The sequence below is a fragment of the Meles meles genome, chromosome 3, assembly GCF_922984935.1.
Source record: "Meles meles chromosome 3, mMelMel3.1 paternal haplotype, whole genome shotgun sequence".
In the NCBI taxonomy this organism is placed as follows: Eukaryota; Metazoa; Chordata; class Mammalia; order Carnivora; family Mustelidae; genus Meles; species Meles meles.
Window position 1 is genome coordinate 112,747,329 of NC_060068.1, and position 19,605 is coordinate 112,766,933.

At 45.3% G+C, this 19,605-nt stretch overlaps 1 protein-coding gene across 8 annotated transcripts in view; it reads right to left on the minus strand.

Annotated features, from left to right (window-relative positions):
- The window catches only part of SLC22A5 (solute carrier family 22 member 5), a 38,332-nt gene extending 25,821 nt beyond the window's left edge, over positions 1-12,511 (minus strand). For 6 of the 8 annotated variants that reach the window (XR_006817772.1, XM_046000459.1, XM_046000460.1 and 3 more), the window contains exons 1-2: positions 10,814-12,511; positions 3,481-3,584 (exon numbers count right to left, since the gene is read on the minus strand). Coding sequence is in view for 6 of the 8 variants with exons in the window: in XM_046000459.1 (XP_045856415.1) it covers positions 3,481-3,584; positions 10,814-11,206 (497 nt within the window). In the remaining 2 variants the exon portion in view is untranslated. The remainder of the gene's footprint in view (positions 1-3,480; positions 3,585-10,813) is intronic. The other 2 variants (XR_006817771.1, XM_046000456.1) reach the window with 1 other exon arrangement.
- Positions 12,512-19,605: the final 7,094 nt, after the last annotated feature.

Sequence of the window (19,605 nt, forward strand, 5' to 3'; positions counted from 1 at the left end):
TAAAAAAATTTTTTTTTGATGTTGGTTTTTTGTGGGTTTGATCTGTTTTAAAGACAGGGTTGTAGTTAGGGAGGAACAAGTCAATGTCCTTCATTCAACCTAGCAGGTTCCACCTGACTCTGGTCAGACACCCATTTTCATTCAAAGAATATATATTTGAACCTCAATTATATACTAGGTGCTAGGGACACAGGTGAATTATAAAACACAGACCAAAACTCTTGTTTCTACCTCAAGGGGCTTGTGGCCTACAGGTGGTAAGACAGACAGGAATCACAGTCTCATCAAACAACTCATACTATCGAACATGCAATTACACAATGACACAAGTGTGCTGAAGGACCAGCACCCAGGCTCACAAGAGATACAACCAAGGAACCTACCCTGCCTGGGAGTAGGGGCTGGGGACGTGGGGATTCAGGGAAGTTCTCCCTGATGACAGGACACCGAGATGAGGCCCAAAGAAGAAGTTATTATTGATGAGGGGGAGTAGACGATAGGGACCAAGCTTTTGATGATATTCACTGTATAGTGGAGGGGACCAACATTACATATGATAACACCTCTTATTTACCAATTTCTGACAGGTGCTATGAAGAAAAGGCACAAGGAAGCAGGGTAATGTAAACTGGTGACCCTGAGTTATGCTTGATGGTCAAGGAAGGTCATGGGGGTGATTGGGGAATGTTGAGAAGAGCACACACAGGCGTGGATGGAGGGGGCACAAAGACATGAGCAGACGGCAGCCCACGGGCCTGGCGTCAACTGTTCAACAGAAGACCACAGGGGTTGGCTGGGGACCATGCTGCAAAGCCCTTATTGCCACGTTAAAGAGTCTGGCGCTTATCTCCACTGAAACAGGTTTTTATGGTTGGTTTTTTTGTGCTACTGGCATCTAGCAGGTAGAGGCCAGAGATATTCTAAACATCCTAAAATGCCCAGGATAGTGTCCCATCACACAGAATTCTCTGGCTCAAAATGTCAATAGTGCCAAGGTTGAGAAACCCTGTCTAGAAGGAAACTAAGTCCCCCTGCATGATTCTATAACAAGAGCACGAAACACGACAACCAAGGGAAGGTCCCCTCCTACAGGGAGACAGGTGTGACCTCTACCCAAGGCTTCCCCTCCCATGGGCTCCCTGGGATGGATGGTAGGGAAGAGAAAGACACAGCGAATCCTTACATAGCACCAGTCCTCAGCAACCAGTCTGGGGTTGGACTCAGATTTAAAGTTTGTCAACAAGACATCAACCACAAACGTGCTTACAAAAACAGTAAGCATTAGTCTACCTCTTCCCAGGGCTGTGCCCCTCTTGTAATTCATGCACACAAAGGTACCTCAAGAAGGTCAGATAAAACGTGGTCACCACCCAGGATTATTTTCATTGCTCTTGAATTTCAGGCTTACTGATCTTTGCCCTAAAGGAAAAGTGTGGCTATCCCAGACAAGTTGAGGCATGAATCTACTACTCTGAGGTCATTTGTTTGGCCTAGGTTTTTGAGCCAGCTTACTTAGAAGTAATGAGATCAGAAACTGTCCACCCCACAAGGTCTGACATCTTCCATGGGGATGTCGTCAAGTTGTCAAGTTTGTAGGGTGATGCTGGGAGCTGAAGGGAGGGCCCCAGTCAGAACAGCCACACTTTTAGGTACTTCATCTACGCAACTTAGATGCCCTTAAAAGAAGTCTGCTGATGAGATTCTAGAGGGTTTGTAAAACACTGTACTTGCCCTTCAGAGGACTAAAGTGGTCCTCAACATACTCATCAGTTTTGCTTCTACTGTTTTCAATGCTCCTTCCTCTCTCCACTCCTTTATAGCTGCCCGATTTCTATTCCTCTTTCCACTCCCAGGGCATGCTTCACCTTCTCAGGGCAGCCTCTCCGGGCCTCCTCCATCAGATCCTCTCTTAGCATCCTGTACTTCTCTGTATCATTTACACCATGAAGGACAAGTATACCCCTCGATTAATTGTTTAATACATTCTGCCTTGCTAGAAGGCAAGTTCTAGAAGAGCATGGACTGAGAACAGGGGGTCAAGACCCTTTGGGCCCAAATCCTAGCTCTGCCACCTGCTGGTTTTAGGACTGTGCAAGTCATTTAACTCCACTGGGTTTCATTTTCCCCACCTATAAAACGAGAGTAATAATAATTCCTACTTCAAAGGGTTATGATGGGATTATTTGCTTTTCTTTCTTTTAAATTTGTACAGTGCTTCTAAGAGTGGCTGGCACATATTAGGTGCTGTGCGTTTGTTAGATAATATAAATAATCAACTGATACGTGCTGCTAGATTAAGGATCTCAGGAAGCAAAGATCTTTCCCCTGAAAGGGCACATGGCTCAGGCCTGTCTAGAATTGTCAATGAGTGGTCGTGGCCTACTTGACTTTTTAATGCTCACTGGAGACTGCAAGAATTTGTCCCTTTTCTAATGGCTAGATGACACTTGGGAAACATAAATCTAGTGAGAAATGCACACATTTCTCATGAGGAATGAATTCTCAGATAAAGACAAAAATCTATAGAGGTAAAATTGCTGGGACATCACCTGAGTTTGTGCTCTGGGATAATATAACTTTGCTCTTAAAGTAGGATGACATTCTCATCCTGAACTTCTCTATTAGAACCCAACCAGCTAGGAGGATGCTGGGACTCCAGTGGGTGAGCCAGGATGGCCAAGGACCTTAGTGAAGGCTACTCTTCTCACCGTGGGCTTCTCCAATAGACCCTGGGGCCCTGGGGTAGAAAGATACCGCATAATGGACCCCTCTGAGAACTTCAGGGAAACTGTGGACCTTTCTCCAGAAAAAATGTTCATATACAATCTCTAAAATTTTGCACCTAATTTCAAGAGTAGATGAACTTCTTAACCCATAAATGGAATTTGAGGTAAAAGCCTTGGAATTATATAAATAACCTGCTTATGGGTCAAAACAGTACATGTCCTGCTTGCTGTCAAGTAGGTGCTAAAAGCTATAAGCTAAGGGGCATCAGCCCTGTGAACACAAGAGTTCTACAGCACCACTGGCCAGTGAGCTCTCCTCTCATCACACAGAGAGAATGACAGTCTGGGGAATACAGAGATGGCCATTCATGGGATGCCTTAGGATCGTCAACAAAGTTCACCTGCATGTGTATGTGGTGTCTACCTCTCCCATGCTCGGAGACATGAAAGAGTCACCTAGGGAAGGCCAGCCAGGCTGGTACAAGCAGTGAATCATGGCATATTTCCTGGTCTACTTGATTATGTATACACTTAGCTCAGATTGTTCTGCTCAAGAAGAATGAGGGAGAAGAGGTTGTTGGCTCTCTTTGCTTGGCATGGAATCTATACTATAGACAGAGCTTCCTCTCCTTTTATAAAACACAAGGCCCTGGGCTGAGAGAACACCCCATCTGAAGTCAAGGGCCAGGCACACACATGCTCCTCGTCTGGTGCCGTGGTCCCTGCAGCTGCAGCAGACAGACACCCACCTTACCTGTCTGAGAGCTGCCCCGAAATGAAGGAGCCCACCAGCACACCCACGAAAAACAAGGAGACTGTGAGCGGGGCCTTCCAGTCGTCCTCACACACCAGGTTCCACTGTAAGGGGAAGTAAAGAGATGTATCACTCACTTCTTTTGTTAAATGTTTTACATTTATGGCCCCTTGGAAAATGAAATGAGAATATCCTCTACCCCTGCAGGCTCTGTTTGCATTACTGCACCCATACCTGAGCTCTTGCAGGCAGGCAAAGGCTTCTGTGGGCAGCAAAGCAGAGAAGCTCCTCTCTCACATGGAGAGTGGGCCCCTTCCCATCCTGATTTTCATAGTTTTCAGCTCCATTGTTTTGCTACTAATTAGAGGAGGGAGGGTAGGGAGGGAGCAAGTACAGTGCTCATCTGTCAATCCAGGAGAAGTTGAGGCCTTTCATGTTGCTTCTGAGAACCTAGAAGGGTGGTGGGGGGAGCCCAGAGCTGTGGATGGGGCAGGTACCCTTTCAGTGGGCTTCAGGTCATGGACTGGAATGGCACAGGAGTGGTTCTACAGCGGGGCTCTGGGGCTATAAGAGTCCAAGCACCCAGCAAGGGACTAAGGCTAGAGGGACACACCACCCGGATCTGTTCTTGCAGTTCTGTTCAGGTGCCACTCTGAGCCAATAAGCCCTGGGACACTCAGGTGACGTTTACAGCTGGGATCCCCTGATGCTGTGCCCACAACACTAGGCCCAGTTACAGACAAGAGCTCTGAGCTGGGAGTCAAGAAACTGGGTTTAGCTTCCACTCCCCTATTTATTGGTTGTGGAATGGCAGACAAGATGTCCCCCCCGCCCGCCACCATTTTGCCTTTTTCCCCGAGTATGAAACAGGGATAGGGGCATGAAGAGGCTGCACTGCTCGAGTTTCCCAGCTCATAATGGGCAGTTCCATCTACAGTTCCCACGAAAAGAGGCCTGCAGGCAGAGGAAAGCAGGTGAACATTCAGAAGCTGGGTTGCCCCGGCCTAACAAGGAGCCGAAAAAAGGGAAGAAAAGCCCAAACAAGAACCTTGGTGATTCCTAGAAAAATGTTTCCCAGAACAGAGAGATGGTGCTCAGTAATCATCAAGAAGGCTGCGCTCCAGAGAATTCAGACCCTGGCCCGCCTGGTGCCAGGCTGCTGGCCTTCACTCGGTGCAGTCCTCTGGCTCCCCAGTCACAGTGGCAAGGGGCATTACAGCTTCCAAGAGAGCATTTCTTCCAGACCAGAGACAGAGGGAAAAACAAGTCTGCTTCCCTGCTGGGCAGTGTGTGCACAAAGCCTCGGGGCACCTCAGAGGGGTAGGAGCAGTCCCCGGGGTAGGAGCAGTCCCCAGGGTGGACACAAAGAAAACCTGCAGCTAATGGTAAGGATCACTTAGCCACACAGCCGGCTCTTCACTCTGGAATAAACCTTGGGTGGGCTGAGATCTCAAGGAAGAGGAAGAGATCTCAAACTCAAATCTAAAGAAAATTCAGCAGGAGGCAAAAGTATTGGGGCACCAATATCTGAGTGCTTAGGATATAGTGGCCCTCCCACCTCTGCAGCCTCGGGGGTGCTAGCACCCAGACACCAACTGCCTTCTAGAAGGGTGAGTGCTCCTAGGGCAGCCCCCATACAGATGTGGCTGCTACAGTCAGGATGGGCTGGGCACCTGGGTGGCTCAGGCAATGAAGGGGCTGCCTTGGGCTCAGGTCACGATCCCGGGGCCTGGGAGCCTGCATCAGGCTCCCTGCTCAGCAGCAGGAAGCCTGCTTCTCCCTCTGCCTGCCACTCCCCCTGCTTGTGCATTCTCTCTCTCTCTCTGACAAATGAATAAATGAAATAATAAATAAATAAATACAGTCGGGATGGGAGTGGCCAGGGAGTCAGAGCTGGGGGACATGGTGTTGGTGTACTGGCATCCGTGTGTAAGGTAGGGTGTTAGGCAGAGCTCCAGGGGCCAGATTACAGCTACCACTGCTCCTATGACGGGATCCATTTCCAGCCGGCACACGTTAACTTTTGCAGCAACAGAGATGAAAAACTCCAGAAAGGGTCAGGAGCTGTTTCTCATCGGGACTCTCGCAAGGGCTGAAGGCTCATATAGCTGAGGCAGACTACAAACCCACAGGGTCTTTACAGCCCCCTCCCCTGACAATGTCAGGTCCCCCAGTACAGGCTGGTAGGGAATTCTCGGCTGACAAGGCCAGGCGCTACCCTAAACCAGGTCAGACTATACTCTGCAGCAGACAAGGCATCTTGGGGTAGGTTCCCAAGCATCTCTCCAAGGCCCGTAGCCTCACCCCTGTCACTGGGTCCAAGCTGTTCTTGCTCTGGGCAAACATGTAACCCCCTGGAGTAACTGGGCTCTCCCTCCCCCACCGACAATTGTTTTTGTTTGTTTGTTTGTTTGTTTGTTTATTCTTGAGGCAGGGAGGGGCAGAGGGAGAGGGAAAGAGCGAATCTTAAGCAGGCTCCTTGCTAGTGGAGCCCAATGTGGAGCCCAGTGTGGGGCTCAATCTCACGACCCTGAGATCATGACCTGAGCAGAAATCGAGAGTCGGAAGCTTAACCAACCAGTGCCACCCAGGCACCCCCACCACTGATGATTCTTAACAATCCTCAGGACCTGGTTTTGGGCCCTCCAAAAGCCAAGATGAGTTAACACTTCCTGCCCACTGGCCACAGGGAGCCTATGGGTAGGGGCAGGAGAGATAACAGGTCTCAAAATATGAACACAAGGGCACACACAGACCAGATCCTACCCAGCCAAGCCCATTCACTTACCTGTCAACCACCTAATGAATTGCAGTGGAGCTAGGACTTGGCTTGCACCCTCCTTAGGTGGGTAGGATGAGAAGCCCACGCAGTCCAAGCTATGCACCCAAGGCTTGTTCCGTTTGCAAAGGAATCTAGCATTCCTCTACTGAGGTCCTGGCTCCCCGATTGGGACTAAAGCAGCTACAGACTAGCTCACTGATGCTTCCACATGCTGTGTGGGATGGGCTGGACTGGCTGATGATAACAAGTCTCAGAATTAGAACTAAATGTGTGGGTTTAGGATTCAGGTCATGTGTCTAGCACTGGGACCCCTCAGCTGGGTGAGCTGTGAGAGTGGGCACAACCTGTAAAAAATCTGGGAGCCACTCTGGCAAGGGGCCTAGACTTGCCATCCTTCCTGGTCAGAAATATGCCTCTCTAGTGGCGATGATTTCATGGATCTCTCTCTCAAATATTTTCAAATTGTACACTTTACTTATGTGCCACTTATGTCAGTTACACTTCAATAAAGCTGTTAACACAATTTTACAAAGAGAGAATTATGTCTCTTGTACACACCATATAATTAGAGCTCCTTCTCAGTTATGAGATATACAGAGATGATGTAGTCCCTGAGAACTAAATGTTCTTACTTGTGAATTTGCTGGAAGGGAAATAAGATAGGGTCTGTGCCCATAGGGCACAAGCTCTTTGCTGAGATGTACCCGGCCTAAGCGCATCAATGGTCAAACACCCTGATAAGCACCTGTTACGGAATGCCATGTATTCCTACCCACATTTTGTCCTGCCTCTTGCTGCAGTTAAAGGCAGATCCTTGCCCCAAGGTTGTCAGGGCAAGGAGACAAAGAATTTGCTGCTATATCCTCTATAATGCCTGGCAGTGCCCTGCAGAGGAAAGGCTGTTTGGTACATAGGTGAGTGAGGGAAGGGATGAAAAAAAGGGCTGTTAACTTTCAACACCAAAGGGCCTGGACATTAGGGTTGGCCGCTCAAAACCCAGATGAACCCTGAACTTCAATCTCTAGAATAGATTTTATTTATTTATTTTTTTTTTGCTCCTTCAACCTCTTCTCTGTGTCACCTCTAAGAACTTTGACCCAGGGTGTTGGTTCTCAGGTAGCTAGACTAGAGCTACATCTGACCACTCATGGTCAGATGTGTATGCTATGACTCTGTGTTCACAGGGGCCCCAGGGACCCTGCAAGTGACATCTCTGTCTTGCCCTGAGCTCCAAAGGCAAGGCCAAGATCTGTGTTTCCTTGAAATGAGATAGTCAGCAAAGATTTAACAGTGGGGCGCACACTCCAGGTATTTCTGCAAGGACTCAGCCCAGCCCTGCCTCCCAGGTTGATGTGGCTTTTCCTTCAGGAGGGCTTGTAATAATAGCTGGGGCCCTCCTATCTTCCAAGATTATCTGTACATGAGATAAGACCGACAGAAAAGACAGTCCAGAGAAAGAGGCTTTTCAGGACAAGGAGTAAGCAAGAATATTGCTATGGGCTGGGGGAGGAGGCTTCAGAGAAGTACAGAAAGGACAGAAGCAAAGGGACAGAGACAACTGCCAGGTCTTAGATGAAGGGACCCCAACTCATGGGTGCCAGAAGAACTGTAAGTTTTTAAAAGAAACTTTCTGGCTACAAGTTGGGCTAGGGAGACACCTAAAAGCAGGCAGCCTAGGCAGCCTGAGAAATCACCCAGGTTTCAGAGCAGGGGGCAGTCCTGGGCCAAGAAGCACTCAGGGATTGGAGCAGCCCTGCCAGGTGGAATGGCTGATTCTCCAAGTACTCCATGCATGAATGACCGGCGGGAGAAGGGGCCAGCCTAGAAGCATGACCACAAAACTATTCCCAAAACATTCCCTTTCACCTCACAGTGTCGCCTCTTCTCCACCAATCCCAATAACTTGTGCAGATCCACAGAGGGGCAAGCCACAGTTTGAGGGCTGGGCAATTATATTTTCTTTTAAAAACATTTCAGTCAATGCTTTTTGACCAGCTTTTGATGGTCAATGCTTTTGACCAAGTTTCCCTTCTATGAATTAAACTGTCCTTTCCTTCTTTAGCTCTTAAGCTGTAGACAATTTTTCTTAAATTTCTCATTAACACATTCAACAAAAATTTCCCTGGGTATCCCTGTCTGTATCCAGCATGATGTCAGGGAGATGCCAAGATGTAAAACTACCACAGAGTTTAGTACTACACATATATACTTAAACAAATTAAAAAAAAAAATCAAACAAGAGACCTACAGTTTTCATCTTTTGTTAAAAAACAATGAAGGATTTAATACCAGTGTACTTATAAACACCTCTACTTGTGATCTGGGGCAGAGGGCAGGCTTGAAACATTTAGCAGACACAGGACTAGCTGTAGTGATCAGCAAGCCAGGTCCGGGTTGAAAGAAAATCAGAATGTTAATGCAGTAACTTCCGAGGGTGACAGTTCACCTGGGAGGAACAGGCAGCCTCGGACTTAAGAGTCAGGCATTCCAGCATCCCAAAACAAAAGGCTAAGTAATGTATTAACCTTTCCTCCCTGCAAAGGCTTACAACCTATAAGTAGGTAAAAGGGCACACAGCTCTTATGAAACTGCTAAGACAGCTAAATAAATAGGCTAAATACAAAAAAGGAAAGACTGGGGCGCCTGGGTGGCTCAGCGAGTTAAAGCCTCTGCCTTCGGTTCAGGTCATGATCCCAGGGTCCTGAGATAGAGCCCCACATCGGGCTCTCTGCTCGGCAGGGAGCCTGCTTCCTCCTCTCTCCCTGCCTGCCTCTCTGCCTACTTGTGTCTGTCAAATAAATAAATAAAATCTTAAAAAAAAAAAAAAAAAAAGACTGACATTAGCAGCAAAGTAGCCGCTGCTCAAGGACCCTTCTGGTAGAGCCGACCTCTGGGAGCTCAGTAGTGCCAACACCAGCCTCAGGCCAAGACAGAATAGGGGCGGTGAAGCAAGAACAAATGAGTAGAGTAAGCTGAGGGAACCTAAAAGTCAGGGTAAAATCCAAAAACATGGCAGGAGCTTCTTCTGACTTCAATGCCTTCCCCTTCCATGGGCAGCCAGAAGTAGAATTTGTAGGGACTCCTGTGTTGGGAAGTACGACTTCTTGGAGGCCTCTGCCAGCAACCTGAGGGACAGCCTCTGTTTCCACAACCCTCATTGGCTTCCAGGAGTGTGACAAACTTGCTTGTGAGGCATAACAATGCCTCAGGACACTGGAATGATGTCACTAGCTGAGAGATCCCAGTGGGACTCAGATCACACTCCCACTACATATTTGGGGGAGTTAAGGAGGCACAGATGCTGAGGACATCAAATGTCGAAACATACTGACATAGAGAGCGCGAGCGCACATGTGCAAGCATGTCTATGTACACATGTGTCTCGGAGCAGTGATTAGGTTCCCCTGAAGGGTGACACCCCCAGAAGAAACATAAGAGGGGTCCTCACAACCCCTGTAAGACCTTTGAGTCTCCCGAGGGTTTGAGGCCATACCAGGACCTGTGCACCCTACTCATTAGCCTGTGAACCCTGCCCTCCTTCTAGGTTGTTGCCTGCTGTTCCTGTCTTGGCATCTGAAGAGCTGAACACCCCAGACTCAGAGAGGCTGCCACCTCCAGGAAGATTTCCCAGTCTGTGAATCTCTGATCCTGAACTCAGAGAAACTGCTGCCTGTTGAGGACTCTTTGCACTGTTCTGCTAGCTCACTTCTGCTGAGACTCCACAGAGTTAGAGTTCCAGCATCTGGGTAAGATGCAAAGCACATGTACAAGCCATACATGTAGCTCTAATGGCTGCAGGGTCACCAGGGGACGGACAAAGCCACCCAAAAAGGAAAATCCAAGGGGTTGGGGAATGAGAAGTTCCCACCCCCCACACACAATTCCTACCAAAAAAACTGTATGCTTTAAGTCAATCTAACCAATGACACTGCCTTCAAATACTCCAAAACATCCCAGACCAACAAGTCTTCAGATGCATAGACCCTAAAATTCTGATAACTAATCCAAAGCACAAGGTAAACAATTTCTGATAGGGTATGACCAGGCTGTCATTTTGGGGTGAGGGTGGGTGAGGAAAGTTACTGGAGAAGGGAGGCCGTGACAATTTTATACACATGCTTCCTTCAGCTTTAAAAGTTCTTCAGGAAAGGAGTGTTTTTCTCTCTCTCTCTGAACGGATGCCAAAAGACCAGAGGAAAAACTGTGACAGCCCAGTGGCCCAAGCTCTGCCTCTGCTCCATCAAAAACTCCCACCTCCATCTAGAAAAAGTCTTTGATTATTCAGGGTCTTAGAGTATCTACCAGGGGCTACCATGGCCTTCTTGGCTCCCTCTTTGAGGTGGCCATCAAGACTGGTGGCCAGCAGGACACCCGTGCTATGAGGGACACGGTCTGGTTAGAAGTCACTTCGCAGAGTGGTGCCTGGAGGATGCCCACTTGGAGGTGTGTAATGTGTTGGGGAGAGAAGGACAGCATGCAGAACGCACCGTGTGGGGTGGAGTGCGAAGGTCCTCCCCACGTTCCGGCCTCGGCGCGGGGACTGATACCTACCTCGGTCACGATGGTGGACTGGTAGATGTCCTGACTGAACTCCCAGCCATCCACGCAGCTCTCCTGCTCCAGCTGCTCCAGGTCCACATCGCGCCCCGGCTCCAGCCCGAGCGCCGAGAAGTTGGCGATCGCCGCCAGCCGGTAGCGCCGGCAGCTGTGAGGCACCTCGCGGCCGTCCAGCAGCCGCAGCGGGATACTGTGGTTGCGCCACGCGCGGCTCAGGTTCGCGGTGTCCGGCACCCGGCAGCGGTGCTCCGGAGCGGCGGCCAGGAACACGACAGACATTCCATTGAAGCCGTTGGGGATGATGCTGGCGCTGAGGAGGAAGAAGATGAGGCGCTGGAAGGGCCCCCACTCGCCCAGGAAGGTGGTCACCTCCTCGTAGTCCCGCATGCCGCCGGCAGCGGCCCCCCCGCGCGCGGCCCGGGGTCGAAGGACGCGGCGCCGCGCGGGGGCGGGGACAGAGGCGGGGCGTACGCGTGCGCGCCGGGCCTTCGGTACGCGACCGAACGCAGGACCTGCAGAAAGACCGCTCTACTCTAGAGCCGGCTCAGGAGCTCCCGCGGCCCCAGGGACCCGCCTTACATAGAGCTGAAGGCCGGGGCGGGCTCTGGGACTGGGCTGTGCGGCGCGGACGGGGGGGCGGGGCTGGGGCTGTGCGTGACGGCGGAGGGGGCGGGCCCGGGCCGCCGCGCCGACGTGGGTCTCGCGTGGGGAAGTGTCGGGGGTCCGGCTGGCTGTGGCCTATCCCCTCCAGCTTGCAGGCCAGGTAACCCTAGCTTGGCAAAGGAAGGCAGTGAGGGTCGAAGCCCCGGCGTCTGAGGCCCAGGTCGCTGGCCCAGCACCGAGCCAGAGGAGGAGATGTGTAGACGAGCAGGGTGCGAGGCTCAAGTATTAAAAATACTGCGTCCTCCACCCCCGCCAACTTTTTACTGAGGGACTGTGACTAGCCCAGAGTCTTCGCTGCCAGATAGCTGCCCTTGACACCGCCCATCCGTGTGAGAGTGGCAGGGATTATTTTGAAACCGGAACCGTTAAGTACCCCTATGGGGAGGCTGGAAGCATTGCCTTTTAATTCTAAGCCAAATGCCCTTTCTATACTTTGGTCTGCGGACATATCCCCTCTGCTGGCCTTTAACTGGTTAAAACAAATGTAAAAATTTAACTTCGAGAGTATTGTCGACCCCAGTCTAGGATTAAATGTTCCGATTAGGCATTTCTGCACAGTTAACTCAGTCGGTAGAACAAAAACAAAACAAAAAACTAGATAATTCTAAAGCCTCACTATCTGATAGAACACATTTGTAATTTAATTTTTCTAGTAGTCATATTAATAAAGTTACCAGATTTAGCAAATAAAAATATAAAAACCCAGTTAAAATGTGAATTTCAGTTAAACAAGGAATAATTTCATAATATTAATATATGAGCAGGGACATAGGAAATTCAGATGTAACTGGGTGTTCTTGTATTTTTATCTGGCAACCCTGCATATTAAAAGTAAACAGGAATGGATGAAATTAATGTTAATATACTTAATCCAGTACATCCAACATTACCATTTCATCATGTAATCAATATAGAAGTTATTGAGATATTTTAGTCTTACATCATTTTCATTTCCACTGATCTTAAGAATCCACCTTGTATTTTACAGCACATTTCAGTTTGTATTAACCACATTTTAAGTGCTCTGTAGCCACATGTAACTTTAGTGACTATTTAGTGGCCGTTATTGGACAGCACTATTCTTTTTTTTTTTAAAGATTTTATTAATTTATTTGACAGAGATCACAAGTAGGCAGAGAGGCAGGCAGAGAGAGAGAGGAGGAAGCAGGCTCCCTGCCAAGCAGAGAGCCGGATGCGGGGCTCGATCCCAGGACCCTGGGATCACGACCTGAGCGAAAGGCAGAGGCTTTAACCCACTGAGCCACCCAGGCGCCCCTGGACAGCACTATTCTAAAACCTTTAAGAATGAGGGCTGTAAATTTAACATTGCAGCATATTCCTTTTTGTAATAATAGTGGCTTAGTGATGGAGAACTAAATGTACATTTTTAAATGTGATCTATTGGATAAACACTAGTTAATAGTGATTATATTCTAAATTGAAAATAATAAAGAAGAGCAAGTCAGCATGTTTTATGCAGGGAAATATAAAAATTTCCTTAAAGCATAATAGAATTTTTTAAAAATGAAGATTAAAATGTTAACACAGGCATTAGTCATTTTATTTATACTTACTGTTCAATATTCCTGCCCTCAGAAGATGGCTGACTTTGGCTTCAGAAATGACTTAATCCTTTCTAACATCTTATCTCAAGTAACAGTCCTTTTCTGGAACTAACTGAAAAGGAAAACCAAGTGCCTTGAAAATAAACTTGTTTCTTGTATCAATTCTCAAAATTGTTTCAGTATTTCAAAATAAACGAAAGCTTCTATGAGAAGAATGCTGACCTGTGTCCAGACCAAACAATGTGAAAAAGTCTTACTTTAAGAAACATCAGTTGGACATCAGAAAACACTCCTGAAGGGGCTTGAAAACAATTCGATAGGTTATGGGAGAAGTTGCAGACATTAAGAAAAGAAACCTTTTGCCAAAAACTGCTTGTCACTGCACAAAGTGAAGGAGCATCTTCCAGTTCTAGGTGGGGCCATGATTACCATCTGAATATTATTATTATTGAAATTGATTCTTTTAAAAGAGAGTTTGAACTTAGACTCTGAGAGAATCAGTTACTTAAGGCCTTCCAACATTCAAGATTCTGAGTTTAGGATGTTCCCATTTTATAAATAATATAAAGTAAAACTGATATACATGGCAGATAGTAGATTCAAGGTTAGAACCCTAGTTTAAATGGATTAAAGTGCTAGCAGACACAGCAGCTGGTCTCCAAGATGACACCCAGTGATCCCTGTCTACTGATATTCGTATCCTGCATAGGTCCCGCCCACTTTGTACCAGGATTGGTCTCTGTGACCAATAGCAAAGAGCAGAAGCGATGTTTCATCACTTAAGTGATTATATTTTTACAAGATTTCCATCTTGAGTGTTTCCTCTTTGTTTCTTTATTCTCCCCTCCCCTCTTTCTATTTCTTTTGGACAATCAAGCTGTAATGTAGTAAGTAGCCCTTTAAGTAGCCCCAGGTGGGGCCTAGGAATGAGGTTAATGTCAACAACCAATGCGGAACTGCAGCCCTATGTACCTGTGTGAGAGAGCTTGTTAGCAATGACGTCAGCATCTGTTGAGTTTCTTTCTCTCTCTCTTTTAAGATTTTATTTTTAAGTAATTTTTACACCTTCCATGGGTCTTGAACTCACAACACTGAGATCCAGAGTCATATGTTCTACTACAAAGCCAGCCAGGCAGCAACTGAGCCTTCAGATGATTGCATCCCTAGTCAACAGCTTGACCACAACCTTATCAGAGACCTGAACTGGAACCACTCAGCTAAGTGGCTCTCAGATTCCTGACCCTCTGAAACTGAGAGAGGTAATAAATGTTTGTTGTTGTTGTTGTTGTTTTTAAGGATTTTATTTATTTGGTATATATATAGAGATCACAAGTAGATAGAGAGGCAAGTAGAGAGAGAGGGGGAAGCAGGCTCCCTGCTGAGCAGAGAGCCCCATGTGGGGCTCAATCCCAGGACCCTGAGATCATGACCTGAGCTGAAGGCAGAGGCTTAACCCACTGAGCCACCCAGACGCCCCTAAATGTTTGTTGTTTTAAGTGGCTACATTTTGGAGTGATTTGTTATGAAGCAATAAATAATACACAGATTATTAAACAATATGTTGAATTAAAATAAGGAAGACTGGGTAGCTCAGTTGCTAGGTGTCTGCTTTGGGCTCAGGTCATGATCCCAGGGTCTTGGGATGGAGTCCCGCATCAGGCTCTTTTTCCTCTGCCTGCCGCTCCCCCTGCTTGTTCTCTCTCTCTCTCTCTTTCTCTCTCTGGCAGATGAATAAGATCTTTAAAAAATAAAATATAAAAAAATAAAATAAGGAAGAATAAACATCTATACCTCCTTGATTTGTCTTAACATATATTCAACAGGATAGAATTTTACAAACCTTGTAATTACCTCTAGGATAAGAGACAATACAGTGTATTGGTTAAGAGCATAGCCTCTGGGCATAGCTGTCAACATTCAGTTGCTGACTCCTTCAAGTCCTGGCTTGTAAGGTTGGACAAGTTTTTAAACTTTGCAAACCTCAAACCTAGCACATGTTAAGTGTGAAAGAAATATTAGCTATAGTTATTATTTTTATTTTGATTATTAACTCTAAAGAAGCACCTTAGGAACTATGTGTTCTCTATAGATTTGGACATTTTTATAGTTATGTGAGCTGAAGCTTGCCCAGAGAAGGGGAAGCCTCCCAAGAAAGGACTCTTCCTTTGGGGAAAGAGAGAGGAGGTCTAGGCTTCAGCAACAGAGTAAAAGATGATTCGGAGGATCTTCCCAGGTTCTGCTGTTGATTTTACAGATCATGTACAGTTTTTATGGAATGGGCGCTTTGAGTAAAATCTGAAATAGCTATTTTTGCCAAGATGTCTGTGAGACTTTATTTGCCTTTGCCTAAGAATACCAGAGTGTGGGGCGCCTGGGTGGCTCAGTGGGTTAAAGCCTCTGCCTTCAGCTCAGGTCATGATCCCAGGGTCCGCAACCGGTCTCTGCTCAGCAGGGAGCCTGCTTCCTCCTCTCTCTCTCTCTCTCTTTCTCTCTCTCTCTCTCTCTCTCTCTGCCTGCCTCTGTCTACTTGTGATCTCTGTCAAATAAATAAATAAAATCTTTAAAAAAAAAAAGAATACCAGCATGTGACTCAAGAGTGGAAGAATTAGGAGTCTGTCCACCTCATCAGACATCCCAAGTGGCATGTCATGACCCATTCATAACAGCATTTGGGGCCACTAGAGCCGCTGTAGTTGAACTTGGCATAACAGGACTTCAGTTGTCAGTGGGAATGCAGCAGTTTTACGCCATTTTCCTGGTGTCCACTGTAAACACACCTCAAAATAGTGACAATGTCTTATTTAACTCTGTATGTCTAAAATATTATCATTTTAACATGGAACCAACACAAAATCGTTGTGCTGCCCCTAGATTTACAATATTAACGACAGAGTCCAGATAGAATATTTTCTAATAATATTGGATAGTTATTATAAAATTGACTCAATCTTTTCCCCTTTCCCTTAATTTTTCAATTCAGTATAATTGTTTACAGAGTAAACTTGTGTATCTATGTCTGATTAAATATTGCAATTTTAGAGATTTTTACGATGAACTATAATGTGTTTGTTATGAGAAGGTCTCAATGAAATCCTTAACATTATCTCATTAAGACCATTTTATTATTAATATTATTATCGATGTGATACGTTTTCATCTTTTCTTTTATTAGTATGTAAATGGAGCAGAGAAGCTAAATCACTTTCCTATAGGAATGATCCTTTTAACCGGCAGATTGAACATTCAGTTTATGGAAAGCTAATCCATAATTGAACTGTTATATAAGAATATTCCTTTGTTTTATCTTTTTAAATCTCTTAATTAATAAAGTCTTACTTTATTTATGAAAAGTAAAAAAAAATAATAATAATAATGACAGAATGGTCTATATTCATGAGTCCAGCCATGGTTAGAAGTTTGACTTTGAAGGAGATTTGGTGTTGCATAGGTCAAAGGACCAGAGAAGTTACCTTTGTGCTGCTATATGGTCCTGCCCTTTAAGCCCAGTCTATTTTGGCCTGGACAGTTAGATAACTACCCATAAAGAGAATGAACCTTGAAACATTCCTGAGACTAGAAAAAGTATACGATGAAATACTTTCAACAATCTTTTAAAGACTTCAATGTCTAGACTTCTACTTTGAATGAGTGTAATTTCCAATATGAAAGCCTACAATTTGGTTTTAAGAAATGCAGGACAATTTTGAAATTCCATATAAATAAATATACTTTGCTACACTTTGGGCCAGAGTAGGAATGTAAACTTGTTCTTTTTAGGGTATGCCTACATAAAATGAAATGTCAGATATGCTGCTTACATTTTGAAGACTGCTTTCCACATTCTAGAATAGATAGAAAAGACACTGGTGATGTCTAATGTTAAAAATACCAGTTTACACAAAAGGTGGGTTTTTGTTTGTTTGTTTGTTTGTTTTGTTTTGTTTTTTTTAGAGAGAGGGCCCACAAGTGGTGTGGAAGGCAGAGGGAGTCAGAGAATCTTAACCCATCAGGGAGCCTACATGGGACTTGATCACACAACCCTGAGATTATGACCTGAGCCAAAATCAAGAGGAAGCTTAACTGACTAAACTATCCAGATACCCCTTTCCCCCTTCTCAAAAGGCATACACACACACACACACACACACACACACAATATACATACATACATATATATGTAAATACATACATACATATATTGTGTGTGTATATACACACATATATACATATTATAGATATACATATATACTTACATATTCATATATATATATATGACACAGGAGGAAAATTGGATCATTAATATTATTCACTTCTTCTTTCAGTCAGAAAATATTTGACTAGGAAGTTATGCACCCAACAGTGTTCAGGTTCTGGGAATTGAAGAAACAAACAAGCTATCTCTTCTCACAAAGCTCACACTTCAGTTGGGGAATGGTGAAGCTGTTGATAAACTTGTGATAACAAATACAAATTTCTAATAATGGTAAGTGCCCAGAAGAGAGAAAAGAGGATGACGGTGTCAAGGGTGACAGTCAGTGGGTGGCTACCTTCGATCGGATGGTAAATGAGCGCTTTTCTGAGAAGGCAGGAACTCAGCTGAGACGCAAGGGATCAGAAGGAACCTATCATGTGAAGATGTGGGAAGAGAGTGTACCAAGCAGAGGAGCAGCAAATGCAAAGGCTGCAAGGAAAGGGCATATGCTTGGGGTGTTGGAAGAACAGAGGGAAGACCAGCGTGACTGGAACATAGTGATCAAAGTGAATGGTGATAGACATAAGGTCAGAGATGTTGGCAGGAGGCCAGTGTGTATGGACACCAGATCATCTAGCGTTCTGTAAACACTGGCGAGGAGTTTGAATTTTATTCTAGGTGTGGTGAGAAGCTATCAGAGTATTTTTAAATAGAGAAAGGTTAAGGTGTGGTTTCTACCCTAAACAGAGCACTCTGGCTGCTCTGTGAATTGACTGGAGAGGACATGAATGAAAACAAGCCAACTGGTTAGCAAGCCATTACAACATCACGGACCAGAGCATGTGACGGCCTGAAGGACAGCAGTATCTGTAGAAGAGATGAATGGATGAATTCAGAATATATTTCAGAAGCAAAAAGTGACAAAACTTATTATTGGATATAGATGATAGGGAAGGAAATGAAGGATGACTCCTAGGTTTTTGGCCTAACCAACTTGGTGCCAGTTTTTAGAATGAAGAAATTGGATAGGGTGGCGGGGGGCATAGAAAATTAAGAGTTCTACTTCATTTTAATTTAAAATTTTTTTATTTTAAATTAAAATTTTAAATTAAAAAAAATTAAAATTATTTATTATTTTAAAATTTTATCCTAATAAAATTTATCATCCTAACCTAAAATTTATCATCCTAAACATTTTTTAAAGCTTTTATTTATTTATTTGCAGACAGAGATCACAAGTAGGCAGAGAGGCAGGCAGAGAGAGAGGAGGAAGCAGGTTCCCCGCAGAGCAGAGAGCTCCATGTGGGGCTCAATCCCAGGACCCTGGGATCATGACCAGAGCTGAAGGCAGAGGCTTTAACCCACTGAGCCAACCAGGTGCCCCCATCCTAACCATTTTTAAGAGTACAAATGAATGGCATTTAAGTACAGTCATACCATTGTACAATCATCACCGCCATCCATCTTTTTTCATCCATCTCTTTTGATGTTGCAAAACTGAATCCCTATCCCCGTTAACCAATAACTCCCCACTTCCCTCCTACCCCCAGCCCCCAGCAACCATGCCTCTACTGTCTGTCTCTATGAATTGGATCACTCTAGGTACCTCATATAACTGAAATCTTACAGAATTTGTCCTTTTGTGACCAGCTTATTTCATTAAGCACAGTGTTCTCAAGGTTCTCGTGTGTTGCCAGAGCATGTATCAGAATTTTCCTTGTTTTGAGGGATGAATAATATTCCACTGTAAGTATATACCACAGTTTGTTCTTTCATTCATCTGTCAATAGACGTGGGTCACTTCCATCTTCCGGCTATCATGAATTATGTTGCTGTATGAACACAAGTACATAAATATCTCTTCGAGTCCTTGCTTTCAATTCCATTATGTCTAGACCAAGAAGCGGGATTGCGTGGGTCATATGGCAATGCAAGTTTTAATTGTTTGAGGAGCTGCTGTGCTGTTTTTGATGGGGACTGCAGTGTTTTACATTCCCACCAACGGCACACAACAGTTCCAGTTATGACACAACCTCACCAACACTTGTTATTTTCTACTTTTTCTAAAATAGTAGCCATCCTAATGGGTATGAGATGATATCTTATGGTGGTTATGATTTGTATTTACTTGATGTTTAGTGTTGTTGGGCATCATGTTATGTGCTTATTGGCCATTTGCATCTTGTCTTTGGAGAAATGTCTGTGAAGCCCTTTGCCCATTTTTATATTGTGCTGTTTGTTTTTGTTGTTGTTGAGTTGTAGGAGTTCTTTCTATATACTGGATGTTAACTCCTTATCAGATACATGACTTCCAAATATTTTCTCCCATTCCATGGTTGTCTTTTCACTCTGTTGATCATGTCCAT